This window comes from Periophthalmus magnuspinnatus, chromosome 8 (genome assembly GCF_009829125.3).
Source record: "Periophthalmus magnuspinnatus isolate fPerMag1 chromosome 8, fPerMag1.2.pri, whole genome shotgun sequence".
In the NCBI taxonomy this organism is placed as follows: Eukaryota; Metazoa; Chordata; class Actinopteri; order Gobiiformes; family Gobiidae; genus Periophthalmus; species Periophthalmus magnuspinnatus.
This window is the reverse complement of record NC_047133.1, coordinates 14,859,779-14,884,118: the sequence shown is the minus strand read 5'-3', so window position 1 is coordinate 14,884,118 and position 24,340 is coordinate 14,859,779. Positions and strand designations below refer to the sequence as shown.

The window sequence follows — 24,340 nt, the reverse complement described above, 5'->3', positions numbered from 1 at the left end:
CAAGTTTTTAATACAAATTTTGCCTAGCTTTTTTCTATTCTTTTTTTTAATTATTGTTTAGATTAAGTTAATCATTTTACTTCCTGGTTGGAAACAAGGACAGATGTGACATGTGTAGAGGCAATTCCATAATTGTAAAAAACAAAAAAAATTGCATAAACTGCTTCTGCATTTTCAGTGTAATTTCCCGTGTTGTTGGAATTCTGTTTTACTTACCACTTCCTGTATTTTTGTACTCTTCTTCAACTCCCCCCCCCCCCAAACAGCCACTTAACTGATGCAAAACTGAGATAAAATATTTACCACAGGTACTATCCCACCAAACCAAGTCAGAATTAGAAAAACATGAAAACCCATCATATGTACTTTAACACATAGACTTGTCCTACCTTTGTGCTGTCCTTCGGGTGGTTGGATCATTCGTCTGGGCAACGCACAGGTGCCGTTGGTGCTGGTGTGGTGCGTAGACTGAGAGAAGGAGGCGATCCTCTGGAGGATGGAGCCCACGCTGTCCCCGGTTTCATCTTCCGTGTTCCCCTCTGAGGACACGGAACCTCTGGGGATGGAGACACTGTCTACCTGTCCCACCTGCGGACCAGACAGGAGCTGCAGACGGGGGGTCTGGGCGGGCGACAGAGGGACCGGGCAGGGGCTGACTCGGGGGACTCGCTGGGAGCCGGGTGGGGTGACAGGTGAGTAGAGGGGTGGGGTGACGGGTGAGTAGAGGAGTGGGGTGACGGGTGAGTAGAGGGGTGGGGTGACGGGTGAGTAGAGGGGTGGGGTGACGGGTGTGAGGAGGGGAGGGGTGACGCGTGCATAGAGTGGAGGGGTGTCCGAGCTATCCAGGCTGCTCAGGGAGGCTGAAGAGCTGACCATCCCAGAACCGGGGGAACGTGGAGGGACACTTGCTCGAGGGGACATTGCCTCTGAAGGGACAGAGGGACCGGTCACTATACTGTCCAAATCCAGGGGGAACTTGTTTAGCTTCCTTTGACTTGCCGGGGTGGCTGACTTTGGGCTGTGGTTGTTGAAGGAATGGATGTCTTCTCCAAAGCTGCTGTTGTTGCGAAAACGGCCATTCCAGTTAGCGTTAGAATTGGCAAACTTAAAACCGGGAGAGAGACGTTCCGATGCCCCACTCCTCCCCACAGCACCCCCTGCGTCTCCATTGGGGCTGTGCAGGTCTGGAATGGGTTTGGACTTCCTGTGGTCGGGAGGTTGCTGATGGGCGATGTGTAGGGGGTACTCCTCTGGTGTGCGGGGGGAGGGGTAGGACAGGAGCTTGGACCCCCCTCCGGAGTACTCCAGGCTGGACGTTGAGCTATGCAGGCTGTCATTGTCGCTGCCTGCCCCAAACATAGCTGAGTACCCATTGGGACTGAGGCGGCTCTGGAAGGAGGCGGCCCGTGTCACACATGTCCCATTGCTGTGGAGAGGCTTGCTAGGGGTCCCCTTGTTGAAGGACAGACTGGCGACTACAGCGCGGGGCCGGGATGTGGGGCTGTGGTGGTCTTGTGGGGGGCCCAGGGGCGAGGGGTAAGGCCGTGTGGGCGACTGGAGCTTAGGTTTGGTGTGGTTGAGGTAGTAGTGAGGGGAGGCAGTCGGTAGCGGGGAGCAGACCAGAGAGGGGGAGGAGAAAGTGGGGATGTCCTCCTCGTCTTCAATGTCAAAGGACCTCTTCAGAGCTGTGGAGAGAGGACTTTGTTAGAACAAGAAGATGAGAAACATCTCTTCAACTGAAAGGTAAAAAAAACCAACATTATTTTGACTGTCTAATAATGATCTATCTCTTAACTCTGTGCACAGCTTTTTCAGTCCCAATACCGGGATCTGGTACCCAATACCAACCGATACCAGGGCAGAGACAGAAAAGAGCATTTATATCCTTTAAACCAAAATAAAATGAGACAAAACTGATCCAAGTGTAGCTGTTATTTATGTATGAAAAGGAAACAACCAAACCATCCACCCAAGCCATTAAGCAACAAGCCCACCAAGAACAACTTAAACAACTTTTTTTTTGGCCACACAGTGTATAAGAGCCAGTCTTTTGAACGGCTCTTTGACATGAATGGATCCAAATGATTCAGATTTCGTAAAAGAGCTGAAAGTCCCATCACTAGCTCAAGGATTTGACACGATGAACATGCAAACTCCGTGTGTGTGCTGCTATGACAGCTGATGACACCCCATGTTCAGTAGTGACTTTTTTTCCCTTCACACGTGTATGAAGCTGGGAAACAGTTCATACACTGTACAAACCAAGGGTTGGAGGTTCAAAACCAGCTCTGCTCTACTGCATGTGTGTGTAAGTGTGTGTGTGTGTGTGTGTGTGTGTGAATGCCTCTTTGGTGTAGCCTACTCCGTGGTCCAATGAGGTAAAGCAAATAAATATATAAAACACTAAAAGTCTTTCAGCCCAGCCTCTTGAATAGTGACTCTCACTGGAACACAGCACTCAGCTTAGTCCCCTCTGAACGGCTCCCAGCTATCATAATAATAATACAATATAATAATACCAGTATACGGCCATATGTGTATACAGTCCAGAGGTGGATAGCTAAAATAATATGACTTAAGTAGAAGTACAAAGAAGTGGTCCAAGAAATTCCTCAAGTCAAAAAGTACTCTAGTGAGAGTAATTGTAAAAGTAACTGAGTAGATGACGCAACATCTGATTTATAATTTGAAGTTATTGTAATTTGAAAAACAAAACATTAAATCGTGCACAAAATCTGGCATTTTCAAAGATGGAAACACAAATGTTCAGATCATTTCATATTATCAACATAAAGCTTTTGTCACTTGTAGGCTCACAGTGGGGAGAGTAACCACGTTTAGTCAAATAAGAGTACTGTTACTTCAATAAAAATGTTTCTCCAGTAGGAGTAAATGTATGCAGCTTGAAGCACTCTGAAAAGTACAATTTCTTAAAAAAGTTACACAAGTAAATGTAACTAAGTAAATGTAACTGAGTACTACCCACATCTGATACAGTCATAATATAATGTTACAGAACTGGGATGTGTGAATGAATCAAGTGTCAAATGTCAAAATATGGGATGTGACAAGGACAGAGGACATATTTCTCTGGACAGGAAGGGACATGTGTGGGAACAGTGTGCTTGCACACAATGGACCAGTGTGAGGACAGAGTATAGGGGACAGGATCTTGTTACAGACAGAAGAAACATGACACTATAAGGCTTTGTGCCAGAGAGACTGTGCAGGGACAAAAAAGATCCACAGAGAGAAGACAGGAGGGAGAGAGGACAGAGACACAGTGATAGGATAGGATGGACACAGACAGGAGAGGAGCAGGGACGTTAAGAAAGGACAGGAGCAGGCACACTAAGAGAGGACAGGAGCAGGGATGTTAAGAAAAGACAGGAGCAGGGACACCAAGAGAGGACAGGAGCAGGGACACTGAGAGGACAGCTGCAGGGACACTGAGAGAACAGGAGCACAGAGGAGACAGGAGCAGGGACATTGAGAGGACAGGGACACAGAGAGCGGAGAGTTGCAGGAAAAAGGATCAGGATTGAAGAGGACAGGAGCAGTGACACAGAGAGGACACGAGCAGGCACACTGTGAGAGGGCACGTGCAGGCACACTCAGAGGACATAAGCTCAGAGAGGACAGGAGCAGGGACATTGAGAAGACAGGGACACAGAGAGCGGAGAGTTGCAGGAAAAAGGATCAGGATTGAAGAGGACAGGAGCAGGGACACTAAGAGAGGACAGGTGCAGGGACACAGAGAAAGGACAAGTACAAGGACACAGATAAAGGACAGGTACAGGGATATGAAGCAGGGACAGGGCTGGACACCACAGGTGTCGCCAGGCCAATATATGTGTCTAATAGCTTTGTGACACTTACTCTTGCAAACATCCTAAAAGAGGGACAAGAGGGAGTTCTGTTTCCCATTGAATTGTGTTTTCCTCCATGATGCACTCTCCAGATCAAACAGACACATGCTGCCAACAGGGCCATACCCTCCTCCGGCCTCATACGGCTGACGGGTGGATTGGTGTGACCTGGGACTCTGCTTTGTCCCTGTGTGGCCTGAGAGCTGCAGGGTCTTGTGCTCCACACTTTACTAGTCTATAGTCCATATAAAACACACAAACAGCATGGGAGAGAAGATGTGCATCTACCAAGCTCTCAACATTCCATCATTGGGTCCTAAAGTGACAGCAGCTCAACAGTAAAAGTACAGTTACATAGCTAAACATGTACACAAGTATATGTGTATAAAAAACAATCAATCAAAATCACTTTATTTGTCCCTAAGGGGAAATTTAAGCACAGTAAGCAGTACAATACAATACTAATAATAGAAAGCTCAAACAAAAGTCTCAGTGCAGCTGACCAAGTAATGCTAGGGTCATCAGATCCAATGTCAAAGCAGGGCGAGGTGAGTAACAGCCGTCAGGACAAAAGTGTCCCTCCTCTGTGTCCTCTGTGTCCTGCAACATCACAGCAGCCTCCAGGGTGAGCCAGGGGAACTCTGGAGAAACAACAGCAAAGCCTCTTCTAAGACTCAGTCTCTCGCCGCTCTGTTGTTTTGGTCGTAATGAAACGGGACATTCCCTCAAAGTGTTTCCTTTGGAACATTTTCTGCCATATTTGGTGTAGAAAGTCTATTGCATTTGCATAAAAAGTATGTAGCATTTCAAAGCTAGCTGGCTAGCATATCTAGCACAAAGCAGGGTCGCCACGAATACAGGAAAAATAAACTGCTCAAATCACACAATGTAACAGCCCTTAACTTCCTTTCTTTGAGCTGCAGTTGCACTTCTTAGTTGGTCAAAATCCCAGAATATAAAGTAAAAAATGTAAGATAAAAATTTTATTAATTTTAAAAAATACTAAATGTACCAGCTAGTCAGCCACAAGAGCAGCCATCCATGACCATAGTAACCACAGAAATACTCATAAGTAAAATGTATCCACTCTGGATCCACTCAGCTTCGTTTGTGCACTGGACAAGCTCCGCCTGTTTATGTAAAATAATGGCATGTCATACATCGTCATGTTCTGCTGCTCATTGGCTGTAAGGGGAAAACCTCACCAACTGTGTGTAATGTAACTGGTTGATTTTACAAGGGGGAGATTAGGGTGTAAACATTCAGTCATCTGTAGCACTGATTCACTATCTGGGGCTTCAGTAACCCACAACCCCCAACTTACTGGCCAACCTTAGTGTCAATCAGAAACTAACATGTGTATTTAGCACTGAGAAGCAAAGTTGACACTGTCTGGAGTTTATTATGCATGAAATCGCCAAAAGAAATGCAAAAAAGTGATGGAGCAGATTCCACGTTTCCTGCAGCAGATTGGACATGGAGGATCTAACTTCTTTTGTGGACATAATTTCTTGACTGGATTATATTCTCTGGACCTGTACGGAATGAATGAGACAAATTTACAAGGAATATGTTGATATTTGATAGAACCAGATCCCTCAAAGATAAATGAAGTCCAAATCCAATTTATTTCCTCTGTAAAAATGGCTTTCCTGTCAGCACTGTGTTGATTGCAGGTGAAATTGGTTTGCATATTTGGAAAGACAAACGCCACAGCTTTCATTTGTGTGGGTGACACAAAAGTATATGTACATTGCTGTAATGTTGTAAAGTAAGGGGTTAAAAATACCACTCAAAGTACTAATTATTGGTCTTTTATACAATACTTGAATATTTAAAGATAAATTAAAGGTGCAGTATGTAACTTTCTAGAGGTATCACGTCACATGCATAATTCTTTGGAAAGCAGAATATTATAGCCAAGAGAACAACATTTCCATGGAAAAAAGCAGCAGGAGGCCAGGCCAAATAAGAGTCAGGTTGTGGATATGCAAGCCCATTTTTCATTGCAATAAAAACAATCAAAGTCCGTTACATACTGTGACTTTAATTTGTTTTAAAGATGATGCTGTGCATTGGTAGAATTGGGACAAGTGCTCAGTAACTCATTTGGTTTTAAATGTAGTTAATTACAACATGGCAAGCATAAAAAAATCTACTTAAATATAGTAACTTGCATATTTGTAATGACTTAAGTTACTTTCCACTTTTGCCAGAGGGATGGGTAGAGGGGGTGACGAGTGGGGGATTGGTGGTGGGATATGCCTGGTCCTGTCCCTCTGATAAGCTCTGAGAAGAGGTGAGCTCCAGGCTAGCACTGACACTAACCTTCACCTACACACTGCATTCAGGGCCCTATAAACCCTCCACGGGCCCCCAGCCTCTAGGGGCTTCCAGCCACCGAACCGGAGGAGGAGCAGATAACCTGCTTTATGAAGCTGACTCAAGGCTGTGTAGGGTCTTGTCACACACCGGTCTGCTCAACACCGCTGGGACAGAGGTGGGTGCTTGATAGGCCCCAGTACAGATTATACTGTATAAGTAGGTCTTGAGGTCAAACTAAGTGTACTGTCTGCATCTAATTAGAAAGTGTTTTATTGTACCGTAATGTGGAAGTATGTTGCTAGCATGCTATTGAGGTTGTTGATGTTGACAGAAAAACTCTGCTCTGGTCTCTGAAAGTTGTGAAAAGCTCTTATAAACTTATCACAGTCAATAATTAGAAAGCTCAGAATGTATAAGGTAAGTGACGAATGATTAAACCAACCATTACAAACAGTTTAAAATCAAGTTGTGTTTTTCATTGTGTTGTGACAATTATGAACAACTCGGCTCTTCTGAACGATCCTTAACATGAACAGCCGGAATTGGATCTTAGTTTTGAAAAGAGCAGAATCTTTTTCTTTCTAATTTTTATGCATTTTTAGCCAGATTAACGCTGAACCAACACAAGAACCAGCACAGAAGCAGAAGAGACAACACGAGTGAGAGCCTTTTACACAGAAAAATTATTATTATTGTGCAACATTTTATTTAGATAAGGGATAATTTCAAAGGATAAATACACTCATACTCTCAGTTTGAACAATTTTAAACAAGTCTTAGTCTTGGTTATTTCTCTCTGTGATTAGTTTGTTAAAATAAGTCCTCACATTGCCTTCTGTCACATAAATACATATAATGACATGAATGACATGAATTGACCCAAAATATCTGAGTCCTGTGAAAAAGCCAAAAGTCCCATCACTACGTCTTAAAAAAAATCAGGTACAGCGTCTTTTTAAGATGTTTCCAGGATGGAGTATGACTATGGAGTAGGACTATTAATTCAAGTCGAGTCATAATTGAGTCTTAACACACGTTGGCTGCGTCTTAATAAAGCGCTGACATGTTTTTCCTTGTAGTTTATCAGAGCCATAAAACCCTCTGAACACAGCCCATATGCCCCGCTGATGGGTACAGAAGTGCAGCCTGTGGCCAGTGCTGCTGTGAGGAGCCCAGGCGTAAATAGGGAGGGTCCTGGTCCCGCCTGGGCCTGCCCCCCCCTTCCCCTCACATTCCACACAGGTAGGCCTTTGACAGACAGACAGCGTGCGCATTGACACGTGTGCGGGGAGGGGGGTGGGAGGGGATTTGGAGGGGGGGTTGCACACATCTGGACGGCGCATTCCAGTCACTCCAAAATCACAGCCCTGCGCTTGTAAAACCCAACAGTGACCAGAACTAGCGTAGCATCACCTCATGCTAATGCTATTGTAAGACCACCCCCCTACACGCACATTAATTTCATGGATACTGAAGCCATGGAGGTATAATAAGATCTGGAAGGTGAACCAAAGACGCCGTTGTATTGGTCTCAAAGGCCCAAGGGTGATGTGCCTTATCGAGGGTACATTATAGAACCATAGAACCATGCTCTAACTTTACCATGAACTTTTTTGAGCTTTCAACCATTCTATAATGTCGGCCCCTCATCAAAAACATGCCTGAAGAAGTTTTAGATGTCATCCATGCATGTCTGAGTATTTGTCCCATAAATATACACACGCATGATACAAAACAATACACTACAACTTCACAAACCTGATGCGATGTACAGTCCTAAGAGAATCCTAATTATTCGCCACTACCTGATTCAAAGCTGATAAAAATGCTTTATAATAAGATACAGACAGAACACAGCAGGCTTATTTCAACCTTAAGATCTGCTTATACAATATATCTGTCCTTTAACAAAATTGACTAAGTACAACATAAAAAATGAATACAGCCCCATTAACCTAACCCATATCTGAAGCTTAAACCATGTTGTTGAGCCAGATTTGTCCACATAATGTAAGCTGTTCTGGATGCTGTGTGTACTTGTTTAGTCCCCACACTGTGATAAATACGTTCCCACACATGCGTTTCCTTAGGGTGCTGCGTTGGCTGCTCTGGTGCACTGTCAGGGGCCAAGCTCTGTCCTAACCTTTGAGGCACGAGGGTCTAAAAAAATTCCCAAATGTCAAATGTTAACCACTCTGCAAATTGTAGCTTTATTGTCAAAGGAAAGAAAAGCAATGATTCTGTCCAAACCATCTCTCTCTCTCTCTCTCTCTCTCTGTCTCCCTCTCTATTCCTCCTCCCCGCTCCCTCAGATAATTCCCTTCCCTTATTTTTCCCTTCTCGGTCTGTCTGCCCGTCTTCTTGTCTCTCTGTTTTACTGTCTTAACTTCTCTTTTCCTCCTTTTCTCTCTTAATGTTTATGCTCCTCTCTCCCTCTCTCTCTCGTTTCCCTTTCTTCTTACTCTCACTCTAATACTTTTAACTGCTCTCTCTAAAAACAACTGCTCTCTCCCTTTCTTTCTTCCCCTCACTCTCTTTTTCTCCCTATCTCTTCTCCTCCCGTCTCACTTTTGGCTGCTCTCTCTCTTCTCTGATCTTTTTCCTTTCTTCTCTTGCTGTAATACTTTTGGCTGCTCTCTCTTCATCTCTCCCTCCCTCTCTCATGGTTTCTTCCCCTCTCTCCATCTTTCACTGCAATGCTTCTGGCTGCGCTCTCCCCTCTCTCTCCCTCTCCCATGCTTTCTCTCTCCCTCCCTCGCTCTAAAGGTTTTAGTTGCTCTCTCTTTCTCCTCTCTCCTCTGATCCCCTCCCTCCCTTGCACTAATGCTTTTAGCTGTTCTCTCTCCCTCTCTCCTGTTATCTCTCCCTCTCTATCACTGTAACGCTTTTGGCTGCTCTGTTCTCTCTTACAACTTTCTCCTTTTATCTCTTTTCCTCCCTCGCTGTAATGCTTTTGGCTGAACTCTCTCTTTTGCCTCTCCTCTGTGTCTCTGTGTCTCCCCTCTCTCTCTCCTCTGTGTCTCCTCTATCTCGCCTCTGACTTTTCTCTATCTATCCTCTGTCTCTCCTCTATGTCTTCACTGTCTCTCCTCTGTCTTTCCTCTATGTCTTCTTTATCTCTCCTCTGTCGCTCCTCTCTCTCCTGTTATCTCCCTCCCATGGTCTAATGCTTTTGCTTGCTCTCTCCTCTGTCTCTTCTCTGTCTCTCCTCTGTCTCTGCTCTGTCTCTCCTCTGTATCTCCTCTCTCTCCCTCTCTCCTGTTCTCTCTCTCTCATGCTCTAATGCTTTTGCCTGCTCTCTCCTCTGTCTCTCCTCTCTCTCTCCATCTCTCCTGTTCTCTCTCATGCTCTAATGCTTTTGCCTGCTCTCTCCTCTGTCTCTCCTCTCTCTCTCTCCTCTCCTGTTCTCTCTCTCTCATGCTCTAATGCTTTTGCCTGCTCTCTCCTCTGTCTCTCCTCTCTCTCTCTTCCTGTTCTCTCTCTCTCTCTCATGCTCTAATGCTTTTGCCTGCTCTCTCCTCTGTCTCTCCTCTCTCTCTCTCTCTCCTGTTCTCTCTCTCTCATGCTCTAATGCTTTTGCGTGCTCTCTCCTCTGTCTCTCCTCTCTCTCTCCCTCTCTCCTGTTCTCTCTCTCTCATGCTCTAATGCTTTTGCCTGCTCTCTCCTCTGTCTCTCCTCTGTCTCTCCTCTCTCTCCCTCTCCTGTTCTCTCTCTCTCTCATGCTCTAATGCTTTTGCCTGCTCTCTCCTCTGTCTCTCCTCTCTCTCTCTCTCTCTCCCTCTCTCCTGTTCTCTCTCTCTCATGCTCTAATGCTTTTGCCTGCTCTCTCCTCTGTCTCTCCTCTCTCTCTCTCTCTCTCCCTCTCTCCTGTTCTCTCTCTCTCATGCTCTAATGCTTTTGCCTGCTCTCTCCTCTGTCTCTCCTCTGTCTCTCTCTCTCTCTCTCTCTCCCTCTCTCCTGTTCTCTCTCTCTCTCATGCTCTAATGCTTTTGCCTGCTCTCTCATTGGTGCGTGTGTCTGATCCACACTTTGTGTGGCCGACAGCTCCAGACTTGTCCTGGACTAAGACATTTTAAATTCTTCTTCTTGTTCTAATGAAACACAGTGGAGGACCAGAGGGGGGAGGGGGGGACTGAGGAGGGACTGAGGTATGTCATACAGGCAGGAATGGGAGGGCATCTGCTTTTTTCAGTGATCGGATGAGGAAGTTTGTTGTTGGTTGTGTTCACGTGACGTCCCAACAGTCCAACAGGTCAGATCTATACGCTATAGAGCTTTAAGGTCCCATGTTACATTATTTCTGATCGATGTCATAATGTCGTGTCCTCATCACAAACACACCTGGAGTTGCGTTTCATTCAAAGTAGTGCCATTAATCAACCCCAAAAATGTGATTGTTGTCAGTTGAAAGGAGATTAAGTGATAAGACTATAAGATTAATATCATAAGTTTGTGGACCAGTCCCAAACTAATAACAATGATACTAATCTCCCCAATTGTGATTTATGAATAAATATGCGACTTGTCGTCTCTATGTGTCCCACAGTGAAACAAAGCAGAATGAGGCGATGCACAGGAAGTCTGCTGATGTTCATAAATCAAACTGACCAAAAAGAAAAGAGTCTTGCCTGTAGTGTCTCGACTTGAGTTTATTTCTCCCATAACTATAATTTTAGTTCTTTGGTTAAATAATGATTAATCAAATAATCATGACACTCCAAGGCACAAGAGAAACATGACTTCACAGAAGAATCACACTTAAATTGCCTGTGAGACACTGCAGATGAATCAGAAAAAATCTTTAGAGATATGAATATAAAACTTCTGTAGTTAACTCACAAATGTAAGAAGAAAATGTATTTTAAATGTATACATTTTATGTGTAACAACAACCAAAACTGACAATTTTTGGGACATTTATGAGACAGGTCTAAATTTCTTGCTTCATTTTGCTGCTATATTAGACACTAAAAATATATACAGAGGGAATTCTGGATATCTTAGTATCTAGATCTAGTTTACTAGAGTTTTTGAGTTAAAACTTTATTAAATCAAGCTTGGAATTAAATGAAAAATTGTTCTGTAGGATTCATCACAGTCTTGCTGAGTTCAAGATTGTAAGGTTTGGTGTGTGTACGTGCATTTTTCTCCCTGTGGGAGAAAAATATATTTGGAGAAAATGCCTTTGACATTCCAATGTCCCGTCTAACTGTAGATGTGAGTAGATTAAGTTAAATAATGAACCATCTTTAGTGTAGATTGGACAGTGTTGCTGATGAAAGCTGTTGTTGAAAAGAGCAAACTGACAAAAAAGTTGTGCCTGTAGTGTTTCCCTTTAAAGTTCAATTTGGAAAAAAAAAAAATATGTAAGAAGAGAATAACATGCAAATAAGTTTTAGTTAGTTTTTTTCTGGTGCTTGCCTCCCTGGAGATGTTTTTGCTTTACCTGGAATGTTCCACCGTTTGCATTTATTGATTTACAGGCTATTGATATCACACTGTCACATGCTAGTCTACATGGGGATAGATGATGGACCCTCATACTCTTACATTTAAGTCACCTGCTCTCTTTGAATTGACTTTCCAACTTGTGAGTTCTTGGGCAGGTCGCTTGCCCCGTTTGGGCATCAAAGATATGTCTGGTAGTCACACATATCAGTTCTGGTGTGCACTTCACTGAAAATGAAGGAAAAAAGCTTCAGGGACAAGTAAAGTCATTCTAACTGTCATCCAGTGCACAGGTGATCCCTGTAGAACGCCCAAAATAGTTATAATGAAATGATAATGAAATACATCTGTTCTGCCAACATTACATTTACTAGTGACAGACTATATCACTATATGTGCAATGGCAGAAATTCAACCATCAAGCAGGAATCAGTGAGGTAAACATATTATTTTGGACATCTTAAAGTTGATACGAAGAGTTTTTCAGGATTAGAGCAACCAAGAGCTGGCATGTTCTGCTGATATTTTGATACAAATATTTGTATTTATTGCATTTCACCAGGAAAGGATGAATGGAGACAATGTATCTATATCTGTTTGTAGAAGAAAGACAATAATGCATGTGTTCACTTCTGGTCCTGGTTGCATCTTCGGTGCAGTGAAAAAGCTAAAAAAAAATAAGCTAAAAAAAATATTTCTGCTAAGACTAAACTGGAAAATGTGTTGAAAGAGGGATCATTGCACAAAATTGACTTTTTGGAGCTTTTCACCATGTTATAATGTTGTTTCCTTATAAAAAAAAACCCCAAAAAAACAAAAAACAAAAACATCCCTGAAGAGTTTCAGATTTCATCCATGCACTTTTGAGTAATTGAACTTTGTTTCATCTATCCCAGGTAAGATTTTGTGCAATGCTCAGCCCATAAGCCATAAACCATGACAATTCTCCATAAATATGGAAAAGCATGATACAAAACTGTACACAACAACTTCACAAACCTGATGAGATGTGCAGTAGTTTAACTGGATGAATGGTGATGGTGTTGTGATGTCACGCTCTCAGAGCGTCAAACTGAAAGTAAAACTTATTAAACATGTTCATTTGTTGTTCTGGGTGAATATAACAGTAAAAGGTAACCTGGTGATCTAAATATGTTATGCAGCAGGTAATACCCCAAGTAAAATACCCTCTCTTTAACTTTAAAAACATGGGGGAGCTTGGATTAGAACGTGTCATGTAAAACAGTTACAGCCTATATGAAAAAAAAAAAAAAGAAATCTGTTTTTCTAGTTTTGAATTTATAATTTCATTTCCTGGTTGGACATGGGTAATTCCACAGCTAGAATGATATTGTAAACAAGGGCCAAACTTGTCTAAATTACCCAATAATTATGATTATACTAATACAAGTATGACAAGTGACAACATCTTTATTTTTTGTGTTTTGTTTATGCTTAAACTTCAATTGGTAGAGGGATTCTGGTTTAGAACCCACTACTTTCTGTATTTTTGTACTTTTCTTTTCATATTACTTTTCCATAAACCAGTACTGTCGCTCAAATAAAATACTGATGTCTCATTTATTTATGTTATAATATGGTGTTTTGGTTCTGAAGACGATAATCCAATCAGAAAATAGATTGAGTCTCTCATTTGGGTTGCCAGTTTCAATGCTGAAATTCAGTTGGTTTAAACTAAAAGGACTCTCTCTGATCTGAATGGTCACTACCTAAACCTTAGCATCTGCAGCTAATCATGAATCAGTGCTAGTGCAGCCACTGCAGCTCAGTGAGTGAATTCTGGAGGTTCTGAACTTTCACTTGAGGCCTGTCCATAAATTAAGAATGAGGTAAAACTTGTATGTGTCCTCTATCTGCAGGTTAAGGCTCTGGCAACACAGACTCAATTGTGATTGTAGAACCTTTAAAAAAAACAGTAAGAGTGCAGGCTACATACAGTTCATTTAATTTATGTAAATCTATGAAAAATATTTACCACAAGTTATAGTTAGAAACATATGAAAACCTGTCATAACAAAATGAGACAAAACACACTTCCAGGTGTGTATTTGATGAGAAAACTACGTTGCAGCATGTTTAAAAGTTGCTTTATATACTCTTTAATCTTTGATCCCACTCTACCCCTCCTCTCTGGTGTGGATCCCTCCTCTCTCTGCTCCACTGCCTAATGCTGCCTGGAATGTCCCAAGTCTGCTCTGTTTTGGGTGAAGCCGTCTGGCCCTCAGCACTGTATAGGTCAGGAAGTCGTGGGACCCGGAGGCGTACCAGCATGGGACAGGGCCACCCTAATCTGTGTCACCCGAAGGCCCCCGAGAACGCAATGGTGGTCAGGGGGTCAGCACGCACAGGTAGTAAGGGAACTGGGTCAGTGTTTAATAAATGGCAGCTTTAGAATGATCTTGAAGTATAAGACACATAGACTAGTATACGCCCATGGACCACTGTGGAATCTACCTGGACGACTGAGGGATTACACAGATATAAGGTCACATGGGAATAGAAAACAAAGTACAAGCACAGCTCAGGGTGCAGGGCTCTGATACATGAGCAACTGACCTCACCCAAGCACAACTCATTTCTCATTTTTATCTTAATAACTTGACTAAAAAGGGGGCATGGCAAAAGCTCAAGATGCATTCACAAGTTTTTGCTATACTTCATGCAAAAACGAGTATTTATGGAGCAAAAAGTACTAGGAAACAAAGTATTTATATAAAGAGAGATTCAAATCATGAGTTAATCTACTTTTTTACAAATAAATACAAAAAAATAGCAAAATCTTCAGCTAACTCACTCTCTTCTCTTTTCTGCTGTTGTTCCATATAAATCCTTATCATCTAAATAAAATGATGAATAAAAAGTTTGGTTGACTATGACTTCATCGACTGATTAATCAACTAAACGCCTGAAGTACTACTGGCCTGGGCTGATGTCAGATTAGACTTTGGGTTAGACCTTTTTAGAAGCTGTAGCATGAACTCAAACGGTTGTATTTGAAAAGGATAAACACAAAAATGAGACTAAACTAAATCACATCTGAAGCGGTGGCACAGATCATTTCATAGTGTCACAGTGGGAAGAGGAACCACAACCTTTACTCAAGTAAAAGTACTGTTATACTGCACAATATATTACTCAAGTAGGACTCAAAGTATGGAGTCTGCGAACAATTTTATTACAAAGTTACTCAAGTAAAAGTAACTGTAACTCACAATTAAGATATAATATCGCTAATGTGTGCATTTTGTCACTATGCTGAGTGCTGAACATTCCTCCATAGACATAAACGCACAACCCTTCCCAGTGTGATGTTACTGCAAACTATCAATATGGAGCTATTGTTTGACATGAGGCAGTGGGTTCACGCTTCGCCCAAACTGTTCGTCATTTAAGTCCCTCCAGCAGCTTCTACAAAACAATACAACACTGTGAGGAAGAGGAGGAGCTCACTGCACCACCGCCCCACGCCCACACACTGCATTCACAAAGTCTATCAGTGCGACGTATAGTACATGTAGCACTGTGGTCCGCCCTTATACAAAACTGATCAAATGGGAGAATTAAAGGGCCCACATTAAGCTATTTTCTGATCTAGGTTTTAAAGTTTCCTCATCAAAAACAGACCTGGAGTTGTGCTTTGTTTCATTCACACATGTTTAACACACAAACCCTGCATATTTAGGCTGAATTTAAATTTAAAAGGTAAATGTTAACTTGAAACCAACTGATTCATGACATCACAAAGTGTAACAGAGCATTTTCAGCTTTGGAGATGTAAACAGACTGATAATAAAGGGTTACTCCAACTCCCTGAATGTTTTTGAAAAGGTAACAATGTTCTAGCATGGCTTAAAGTTCACCTTCAATGACCTTTAAGCTAATTGTCTGACAAATACTATCATTTACTTCAGAATTTTTTACTTAAAGGTGCATTGTGTAACTTGTAACTCATTAAGGATCTGCCACCTGCTTGTCTCCATGGACGTATTATTACTTTAACCGGACCACATCATGGGAATAAATGTATTTGTCAAGTATTAACTCAATTAGAAGTGGTTTTATTTCTCAAAGTTACCTTGAAAACATGCAAACTGCCTGCACAGACACAGGGAGAACATGCAAACTCCACACAGAAAGACAAACGCTGCCCAGAAGTTGAACCCTGGACCTTCTGGCTGTGAGGCAGAAGCACCAGTCACTGTGCCACCGTGCCATTGTAAAGCATAATACAGATCTGAACTGATAGGCTCCGCCCCCTTCATTAATCTTTTTTTTTTTTTTAATCCTACATGTACGACAAAGACTCTGAACTTTTTAAAAGAGCGGGTATTTTACTTTTATGAGGTATTAACTGCTAACACTTAACATAATATTTAGATCCGCGCGTTTCCTTTTATTGTTTTGAAAATGTTATATTCACTAAAAACAACGTATGAACATTTTTTCTACGTTTTGCTTTAGTTTTTTTACACTCTGAGACTCCACTCCCCTTGCTCCACCCACTAAGTCACTCCCCCTTCAGAGCGCTATCACAACACAGTCCTGCACGCATCCCGCTAATGAAACTACTGCACATCACATCACGCTTGTCGAGTTATTTTGTACACTTTACATCATGCTTTTGTATATTTGCGGACGATTGTCATGTGGGTGCATGGGTGTCGTAGGCTTGTGGGCGGAGCCTTGTACAGAATCTTACAGCTAACCGTAAGGAGGATCCCAATGGAACCAGGGAAGATCACCAGATTACTCAGAAACATGCATGGGTGAAATCTAAAATCGCTCTTGGCATGTTTTTGATGAGGGAACAACATTATAACATGGTCCGTAACGATACAGACCATAACACAGACAGTGACGCCCTCTTTTCTGCATCACTGGAGGAAAAACAAAAACTAAAACACAACTCTGCCCATAACAGTCCATCTTTCCCACAATCACGGAATGATTTAGCTCCATAAAATGCTTCCTTATAAAAGAAAAATAGCAGCAAAACCCTGTATCTTTTGTCCAGATGAGAGAATATGGATCATATCTGAACGATTGGGGGATTGTACAGACAGTAATAACATTGTAGAAAAGAAAAAAAAGAAAAAAGAAAAAAAAAGTACCCCCATTTTGTTGAGAGAGTTAACTTTTTTTTTTTTTTTTAACTGTTTTTTATATTGCGTAAAAGGTTAATAGCCTATTTAGAAGTAACAGTACTCAATGGCTACTCCCCCAAGCTTTGGCACAGTCTCAGTTTGTTAAGTTTGTGTTAGATGGTTGTGATAAGAGTTATCCCCACCTCTCTCTCCCCTCCTCTCCCCCCTCTCCTCCCCGTGTCCCTGCCGCTGGAGGCTTCACCGCGGCGGGCAGATGATGTTACACGGGCCCCATTAACTCCGCTCTGCTCCTACCTGTCCTCTCCTCTCTCCTCTACTGTAATTACGCAGCGCCTCGGGGCTACAGCACAGCCAGCCACTAACCCACAACGAGACATTCTTTCGGGAAAACTGGCCTATAGCTACGGGACAATAAAAACACAAAATTCCTAATCGGTTTTCGCTGTTTTGGAGCAACAAACCCATGCGTACATCCTGTAGTTAAAACAATAGCACATTCCCTCTACAAATTCTTCTTTACGCATTGTCCTTTCGCCACCCATTGAGTCAATGTCCCACTTTTTCCACCAAACAACAAAGTGAAAGCCAAATCCCGTGCGTAAAAGGCGCAATTTAGAGCGCAACAACTTGTGGCGTGCCCCGTTGCTATAGATTTCTCAGATAAAGGTTTAACTATGAGTTTGAGTGTGTTTGAAGGATGTTGAACCGCAGATTAAATGGATTCAGGGCATTTAACAAGTATTTCCCAGGTTATCCAGAGTTGGACAGCTATGTTCGTAAATCCGTTCACGTCACGTCGCATACTTTTCACCACATCACGAGCACATACCTTCAAAATCCGATAAAATCCCTTCCAAGTGGTCGTTGACCGAGAGTTCCGACATATTGAGTCCCGGGTCAGAGAGTTCGGACCGGGGCGAAGCGATGTGGATGTGCGCGGAGTGGAGCGGTGGAGCAGGTGAGTGATGATGGGACCACTGCGCTGCGGGTGCTTCTGTGAACGAGGTGTGCGCGCTCTGTCCCGCTGACTGGAGACGGGGTGGCGCGGAGACCCAGCCCCCCGCGGCCCCCTCACAGCCCCCCTCCCCCTCCCCACCAGCAGCCCAGGGCCACGGCGCGGGGCGGGGCTCCAGTCCACGCACAACACCTGGAAAGAGACATTTCTCTTTTCGTAGGTTTCACTGTCCGGTGAGAGGCTCGGGCGGGGAGGGGGTCCGACACACGAGGGGAGCGGGGCGGGGTGATTGGCAGTTATTTAGCAGTGCTGGGTAGTAGGCTACTCAGTTACATTTACTCAGACACATTTACTCTACATTACCTTAAAGAAACTGTACTTTTACTCTTACTTGAATACCGTAGTATTTTTATTGAAGTAATAGTACTCTTACTATTACTAGTAAAGGTTTGGGTTCCTCTTCCCACTGTGAATAAGTCTACAATGACAAAAGTTTTATGTGGACAGTATGAAATGATATAAACATTTGTGTTTCTTGCACTGCTCCTTTAGATGTGACTTAGTTTGGCTCATTTTTGCGTCTATCCTTTGAAAATATCAGATTTGATGAATTATTTAGTGTTGTGTCCTTCATTTTACTTCAAGTAGTAGTTGAGTAATCACTTTTTATGCTGACTTGAGTAATTTGTTGGACCACTAGCTTGTACTTCTACTTGAGTAATATTATTTTGAAGTAATGCTACTCTTCAAAGTATATATATTTTGGCTTCTCTACCCATCTCTGTTAGTTAACCGCTGGTTCACACATGCTCTGCTTGGGAGGACACTGACAAGAGGGAAAGTCCCAAACTGTATCTGCAAAAATCAAAGGAGCTCCTCTCTCCTAAGTGTTCTTGTTTTGAATGTATTTTTGAGCTTTGTACTATGTTATACTGTTGTTCCCTCATGAAAAACATGTCTGAAGAGGTTTTAGATGTCATCTGTGCATGTTTGAGTAATTTAGCGATCTTTCCTGGGCACTATACAGTAAGCAGTTAAGATTCTGTGCAATGCTAAGTCCAAGTGTACGTTACCCATGCTCCAACATGATGATTCTTCATAAATATACAAAAGCATCAATCAAAACTCTACACAGCAAACCTGATGTGATGTGCAGTAGTTTCATTAGTGGGAGGCACGCTGCTTGTGCTCTGATAGTGTCCTGGAGGGGAAGTGACATAGCACAGAGAGCGAACGCCAGAGGAGACTCAGAAATAAAGTGAAACTTATGAAACATTTTAATGCGTTGATTTTAGTGAATATAGCATTTTCAAAGCAATAAAAGGTAACATGGTGATGTAAATATGTTACGTGTGAGCAGTTAAAGTAAAATAAAGAAAGGACATGAACCCCACCCACAACAGAGGAATGTCTTGTGGTATCACACTCTCATTAAACCAAAGACAGGAATCCCACTCACAACAGAGTCACCTGAACGTCTCATGCTACCACACTGTCATTAAAGAAAAGACAGGACTCCCACTTACACCAGAGTCACCTCTCACACCCCGACCCAGGCCCAGGGACACTACAGACTTGTGGTGGAGGTGGACTGCAGCTCTAATATAAAATATCCATTGTTTCGTGTTATTGGCTTGTTTGCTTTTCTGCCAAATCAAGGCTGATATCTCAGTGTATTTTTTTATGCAAAAGGAATATCAGTCTGGGGACCACCTCTGTCGCTCCTCCAGTCAAGAGCAAACATTGTCCAATAAAATTTGTTTATTTCAGTGATGCATGTACAATGAAGGAGCTCATTGGTCACCCATAATTTTGAATAAAATAGCATTTCATGATATTTTTTTCCTTTCTTGTTTCTTCTTCAGCAGCCACATTTGTTTTAAATAGAGATGGGACATGTGTGTCCCTGATTGTTTAACCCACCTGTCAATCACACTCACCTGGACTCTGGAAGATTCACCAGTGACCAGGCTGACATCTTCATTGGAGAAGTATGTGTTGGATCTCAGACAACTTGTTTACATCTGGGCTCATAATTATAAGACGAGGGATGTAATTGAGAAATTATCTCTACGCATTTGTTTGGCTTGTACTAGAGATGCAACATTCCTCAATGTAGAATTGAATTTCCACAAAGACCAAACTCTGCTTTGCAAACAAAGGAGACTGTTGTAAAATAAACTGAAGTAGCCTGAGAGTTGGAAGGAAAGACATATATATTTTACTGAAATCAAAATATTGTTCTATCCCTCTTTATATAATTCACTCCAAAATCCATTATTATCATCAGAGGTGGGTAGAATAGTCAGATTGTACTCATGGTACTTAATAATCATAATCACAATCATAATCATAATCACAATCACAATCACAATCATAATCATAATCATAATCATAATCATAATCATAATCATAATCATAATCACAATCATAATCATAATCATAATCATAATCATACCATTTAATGGTCCAAGAAATGACTCAAGTAGTAGTAACTTAATGAGTAGGCTGAATGTCGGGAGGTAACATCTGATTTTTAATTTGAAGTTAATGTAATTGGAAGGACAAAACTACAAATCATGCAGGATGGACACAAAAATGAGACTAAACTAAATAATATCTGAAGGAGCAGTGTAAGAAACACAAATGTTCAGATCATTTCATCTTGTCGACATAAAGCTCAAGTCACTTTAGACTGACCTCCAGTGGGAAGAGGAGAGATCACAGAGCTACAGTAAGTCAGCGGTGTAACAGGTGTGGTCTCCCACTAGGAACATTTAAACTGTCTGAGAGTATATGAGGCTTTTGATTTTGTATGTAAAGATTTTGATTTGTAACAGTTTGATGGGTTGTTTTCTAAGAAGGCCCTGTGTTGTGGTTATAAGTTTTGTTAATTTTGTTGATTGAGAAAAGTAAGGTATCAAACAGTTTTTTAAAGTATAATGTCAGTCTTTCTCAAACTGTTGTACGTGGGCAGCCTCTGGTGTTACGTGGGGCTCTCTGCAGTTTGAATGTTTGTTTTATTTGGAAACAAATGTATTCATGTTTTTGTCTTCCTGAGTTCATCATAATTTAGAACTACCTCGTCCATTATTTGGTCTATTTTTAGAGGCGTTATCGTCTAAGTTTAAACAATGTTTTACCCTAATTCATGCTAAATAAAGTCAGAGTTTAGTTTAGTTTTCTGGTTGTACTTGGAATCATGGAGACATAGATTCCGAGTGGGCCATGTTCTCCTCCTCTATTGCCGATGCGGCTTCTTGTAGTTGTAGTTGTAAGGTTTGCTGTGCTTGTCGCGGTGGCAATCCCCGAACCCGGTGGTGGACATCTGAAGTAAGGGATGCCATCAGCTGAAGAAGGAGTCCTATCGAGCCTTTTTGACTTGTGGGACTCCTAAGGCAGCTGATGAGTACCGGCGGGCCAAGCAGGCCGTTTACAGGGCAGGTGGAGAGCTCAGGGTAGAATTGCTACTCCTCCACGAGGAGCCAGCTGACATGGCTCGGGCATCTGTTCCAGCTTCCTCCTGCACACTTCTCTGGGCATGTCCCACTGGGAGGAAGCCCAGGGAAGACCCAGGACATACTGGTGAGACTATGTCTCTTGGCTGGCCTGGGGGTTTGGGCCTCCCTGCTCAGACTGCTGCTTCCATGACCCAGTCCTGGATAAACTGGAAGAAAATGGATGGAATTTTTAAAAGTTACTCATGTAAATGTCAAGTAAATATAACTAAGTGCTACCCACCTCTGGCATTAATGATCACTGACATTCATAAATAACTTCTAATGGATGCTCTTTGACAGATCCCATAATTTCTCTAGAGCAAAGTCAAGCCCAGTTAGGGTTGTCCGGGTCACCTGCTGAGCACTGTGAGGTCATGCATCAGGCATGTCCACTCTTCCCTTGGAATTTTGACACACTTTAACAGGTATGTGTGGCCGTGCTCTTACCTGAGGTTTAGTTTGTTTTTCTCAGTCCTTGCACCTTAAACCAGCAGCTATTTTTACAACACAACCCCAATAACCCCGATCATGGTCTACAGTGATATTTTGTATATGCACTCAAGCATTCAGTGTCTCCAGGCCTTTGACACATTGTTTCACATTGTTGCCTCAAGCTTTATTACAAACTTTAAGTCCCACATTCATCACTTTGTACTGGCACACCAGGTAGTTCCTCTGTCCATGCACCGCTGGATTCACTGGCATCTGTTCAAGGCCATGCTGGAAGTCCTTTGTGCCTGTGTGTACCTGCAGCAGAAGTCCATGTCATCCATATCCAGAGGTATTATTTGTACTCACAGGACTTGTGTTGGACTGTGCCTAAAATTCGAACCAATCTTTGTAGCATCCTCTGTGTGGAACAAGCTTGAGTAGCAGCTAAAGGAGCTTATTTCATTGCACTCTTTTAAAGTCCTCCTGTTTGTCGTTGCTTTTAACTTATCTCTGGTAATCATGGCCTGATATTGGTTGTTTTGTAAATGTGGTTGACTGTTTTGTATTTGTGCTGCTGCCACTTGGCCAGGACATTCTTGTAAAATGAGTTTTTATCCTGGTTTAATAAAGGATTGAGTGAATTAACCTGAATAACAGGATTAACATTAGGAAGAGCGCGCCCTCTACTGGTAAACTCAGGTGCATTCTGTTTATCCCAAGAAATCAATAATACAAATAATATTCAAATGACATTTCAGTGATGTCTGAGCAGAGGTGGATAGATATTACTAAAGTATAGTAAATAAATATTTGGGAAAACTACTACTCAAATAAGATTAACTTAAAGGGACGTAAGATCTTATTTATAATTTGAAGTGTATGTAATTGGAAGAAAGTCTTTAAGCACACAGGGAAACACAGCAAAGACTAAAATATGAACAAAACAATCTTGAATGACACAGCCTTAGAACAAAATTGTAAAAGAGTTTTAAAGAGGATCTTAGTGGTTTGTTGTCATCTGCACTTTTATCATCCAGGGCCTGCGTCTGGTTTATGAGATTTCAAACTGTGACAGCTACAGGAGGCTGTTAACATGCAGTCAAAAGCCAATGTTTTTCTCACCGTGACTATTTTTGAACAGGACCACACAAGACTCCCAGGTAAAACGTTTGTGAATGAAAATACCAAACTTGCCAATATTTGCTGCCATCTAGTGACCAATAGGGAACACGACAATATCTCATTTATTTTAGACTTATTTTAGATACATTATAGTAAAAGCCAAAAGTAAAATCAGTCAACTGGACAAAAAGTTGGAGGAATGAAGATGTTTGGCTTCTCATCCAAGCCACTTCTTCAGTTCTGGTCAGATTGCTGGTGGACACTGCCTTATATCTTTTAGTTTCACTTTTAACCTTTATTATAGATCAGACCTGGACGACTGAGTGATTACACAGACAAGGTACAACCTTCATGAGATACATGTGTGCAGTACAAAAGTAACACAAAACAGAGGTCCAGAGTGAGCCAGTACATTTTATTAAAATACTATTAAATATTTAAAAAACACTGGACATCAAATGGAAGGGGTAAAAATTACCCCTATGGGTATGTCTAAGGGAAGGATTAAAAATGACTCCCACACTGCGTTTCTGAGGGAAAAAGTAAAAATGACCCCCGGACAGTATTTTTGTCTGGGGGTCATTGTATACAGTCACTGTACACAGTGGACAGGAGAACGACAACCATGTGCAGGAGTCACACAGCTACCTCCTGGTGCTTCAGAGATGTGCTGGTTTCATTGAGGACTTCAGCTTCAGCCCTGGTCCTGAGCTCTTCTTCTTCTGCTGGGGTCCACAGAACACGCAGGCGCTGGAGAGAAGAGACATATCTGTTAGCCAAGGTCACAACCTTGTCCTCTGACCCTGTCCTCTGTTCTCTCACACCACAGGTCTCAGTCAACTGGCCTGTGGTGGCCCAGTATACTTCATACTACTTTTCCAGTTACTTGAAAAGTTACTTGAAGATGAAGTAGCAGACCTCTAACCTTTAGAATGGGGCCCTTGGAGAGGCAGATCTTGATGATGGCCCAAAGGGGAACTGGGACAATGCCAGACAGGGCAATGGCCCATCCCAGACCATAGGCCCAGTTTGGGAAGAGAGCACCATCCCTGGAGGTCAGGGGCTCAGTGATTAGGAAGGAGCAGACCAGGAACACCTGAAGTAGAGAGACACACTCAATCTGGACTTGTTTGGATAAAAGACTCTACGTTACTACTCACTCGTTCACGTAGCAACCACACAAACAAGTGGTACAAGCAATTAGCAGGGGACGTTAACACTTAACAATACACAATACTAATATACATGTACTTTTATTAGCCCATTGAACCTGATGAATACTAGTGTGATGTGGTGAATATGGTGCATGTTTTTTGATGGGGGAAACTCAGAGTGCCCAGAGGAAACCCAACCAGACATGGGAGAACATGTTAACGTCTGCACAGAACGGCTCAGGCGACCCAGGGACTGAACACAGAATCTTCTTGCTGTGAAAGTTAAATGCAAGTCACTCAGCCACCGTTCCACCAATGTACCATATAGAGCAGAGGACCGATGTACTTCCAGCACATTTTGAACAGGGAGGGGATACTCTGTCCAGTCATGGCTTTCACTTCCTCACAC

At 42.3% G+C, this 24,340-nt stretch overlaps 2 protein-coding genes across 2 annotated transcripts in view; both read right to left on the bottom strand.

Annotated features, from left to right (window-relative positions):
* Positions 1-630, bottom strand: part of LOC117375286 (neuronal-specific septin-3-like) — a 48,839-nt gene extending 48,209 nt beyond the window's left edge. Inside the window, exon 1 of the mRNA XM_055223755.1 lies at positions 390-630. Coding sequence (XP_055079730.1) covers positions 390-420 — 31 coding nt within the window. The 5' untranslated portion in view covers positions 421-630. The remainder of the gene's footprint in view (positions 1-389) is intronic.
* Positions 521-24,330, bottom strand: LOC129456473 (DNA-directed RNA polymerase II subunit RPB1-like). The gene is made up of 8 exons (XM_055223792.1): positions 24,253-24,330; positions 23,703-23,873; positions 23,426-23,527; positions 21,851-21,970; positions 21,218-21,272; positions 17,598-17,915; positions 602-1,685; positions 521-539 (listed from the first exon to the last, which is right to left on the bottom strand). Exons 1-8 carry the CDS (start codon positions 24,319-24,321, stop codon positions 521-523), a joined length of 1,938 nt encoding a protein of 645 aa, XP_055079767.1. The 5' UTR covers positions 24,322-24,330.
* Positions 24,331-24,340: the final 10 nt, after the last annotated feature.

Excerpts from the sequence above, each read along its gene's own strand:
- LOC129456473 (XM_055223792.1), bottom strand. The coding sequence starts at position 24,321 with ATGACTGGACAGAGTATCCCCTCCCTGTTCAAAATGTGCTGGAAGTAC. Across the intron at positions 23,874-24,252 it reads TCGGTCCTCTGCTCTATATG|GTGTTCCTGGTCTGCTCCTT; the intron begins GTACATTGGTGG and ends TCTCTACTTCAG. Across the intron at positions 23,528-23,702 it reads CCAAGGGCCCCATTCTAAAG|CGCCTGCGTGTTCTGTGGAC; the intron begins GTTAGAGGTCTG and ends TCTTCTCTCCAG.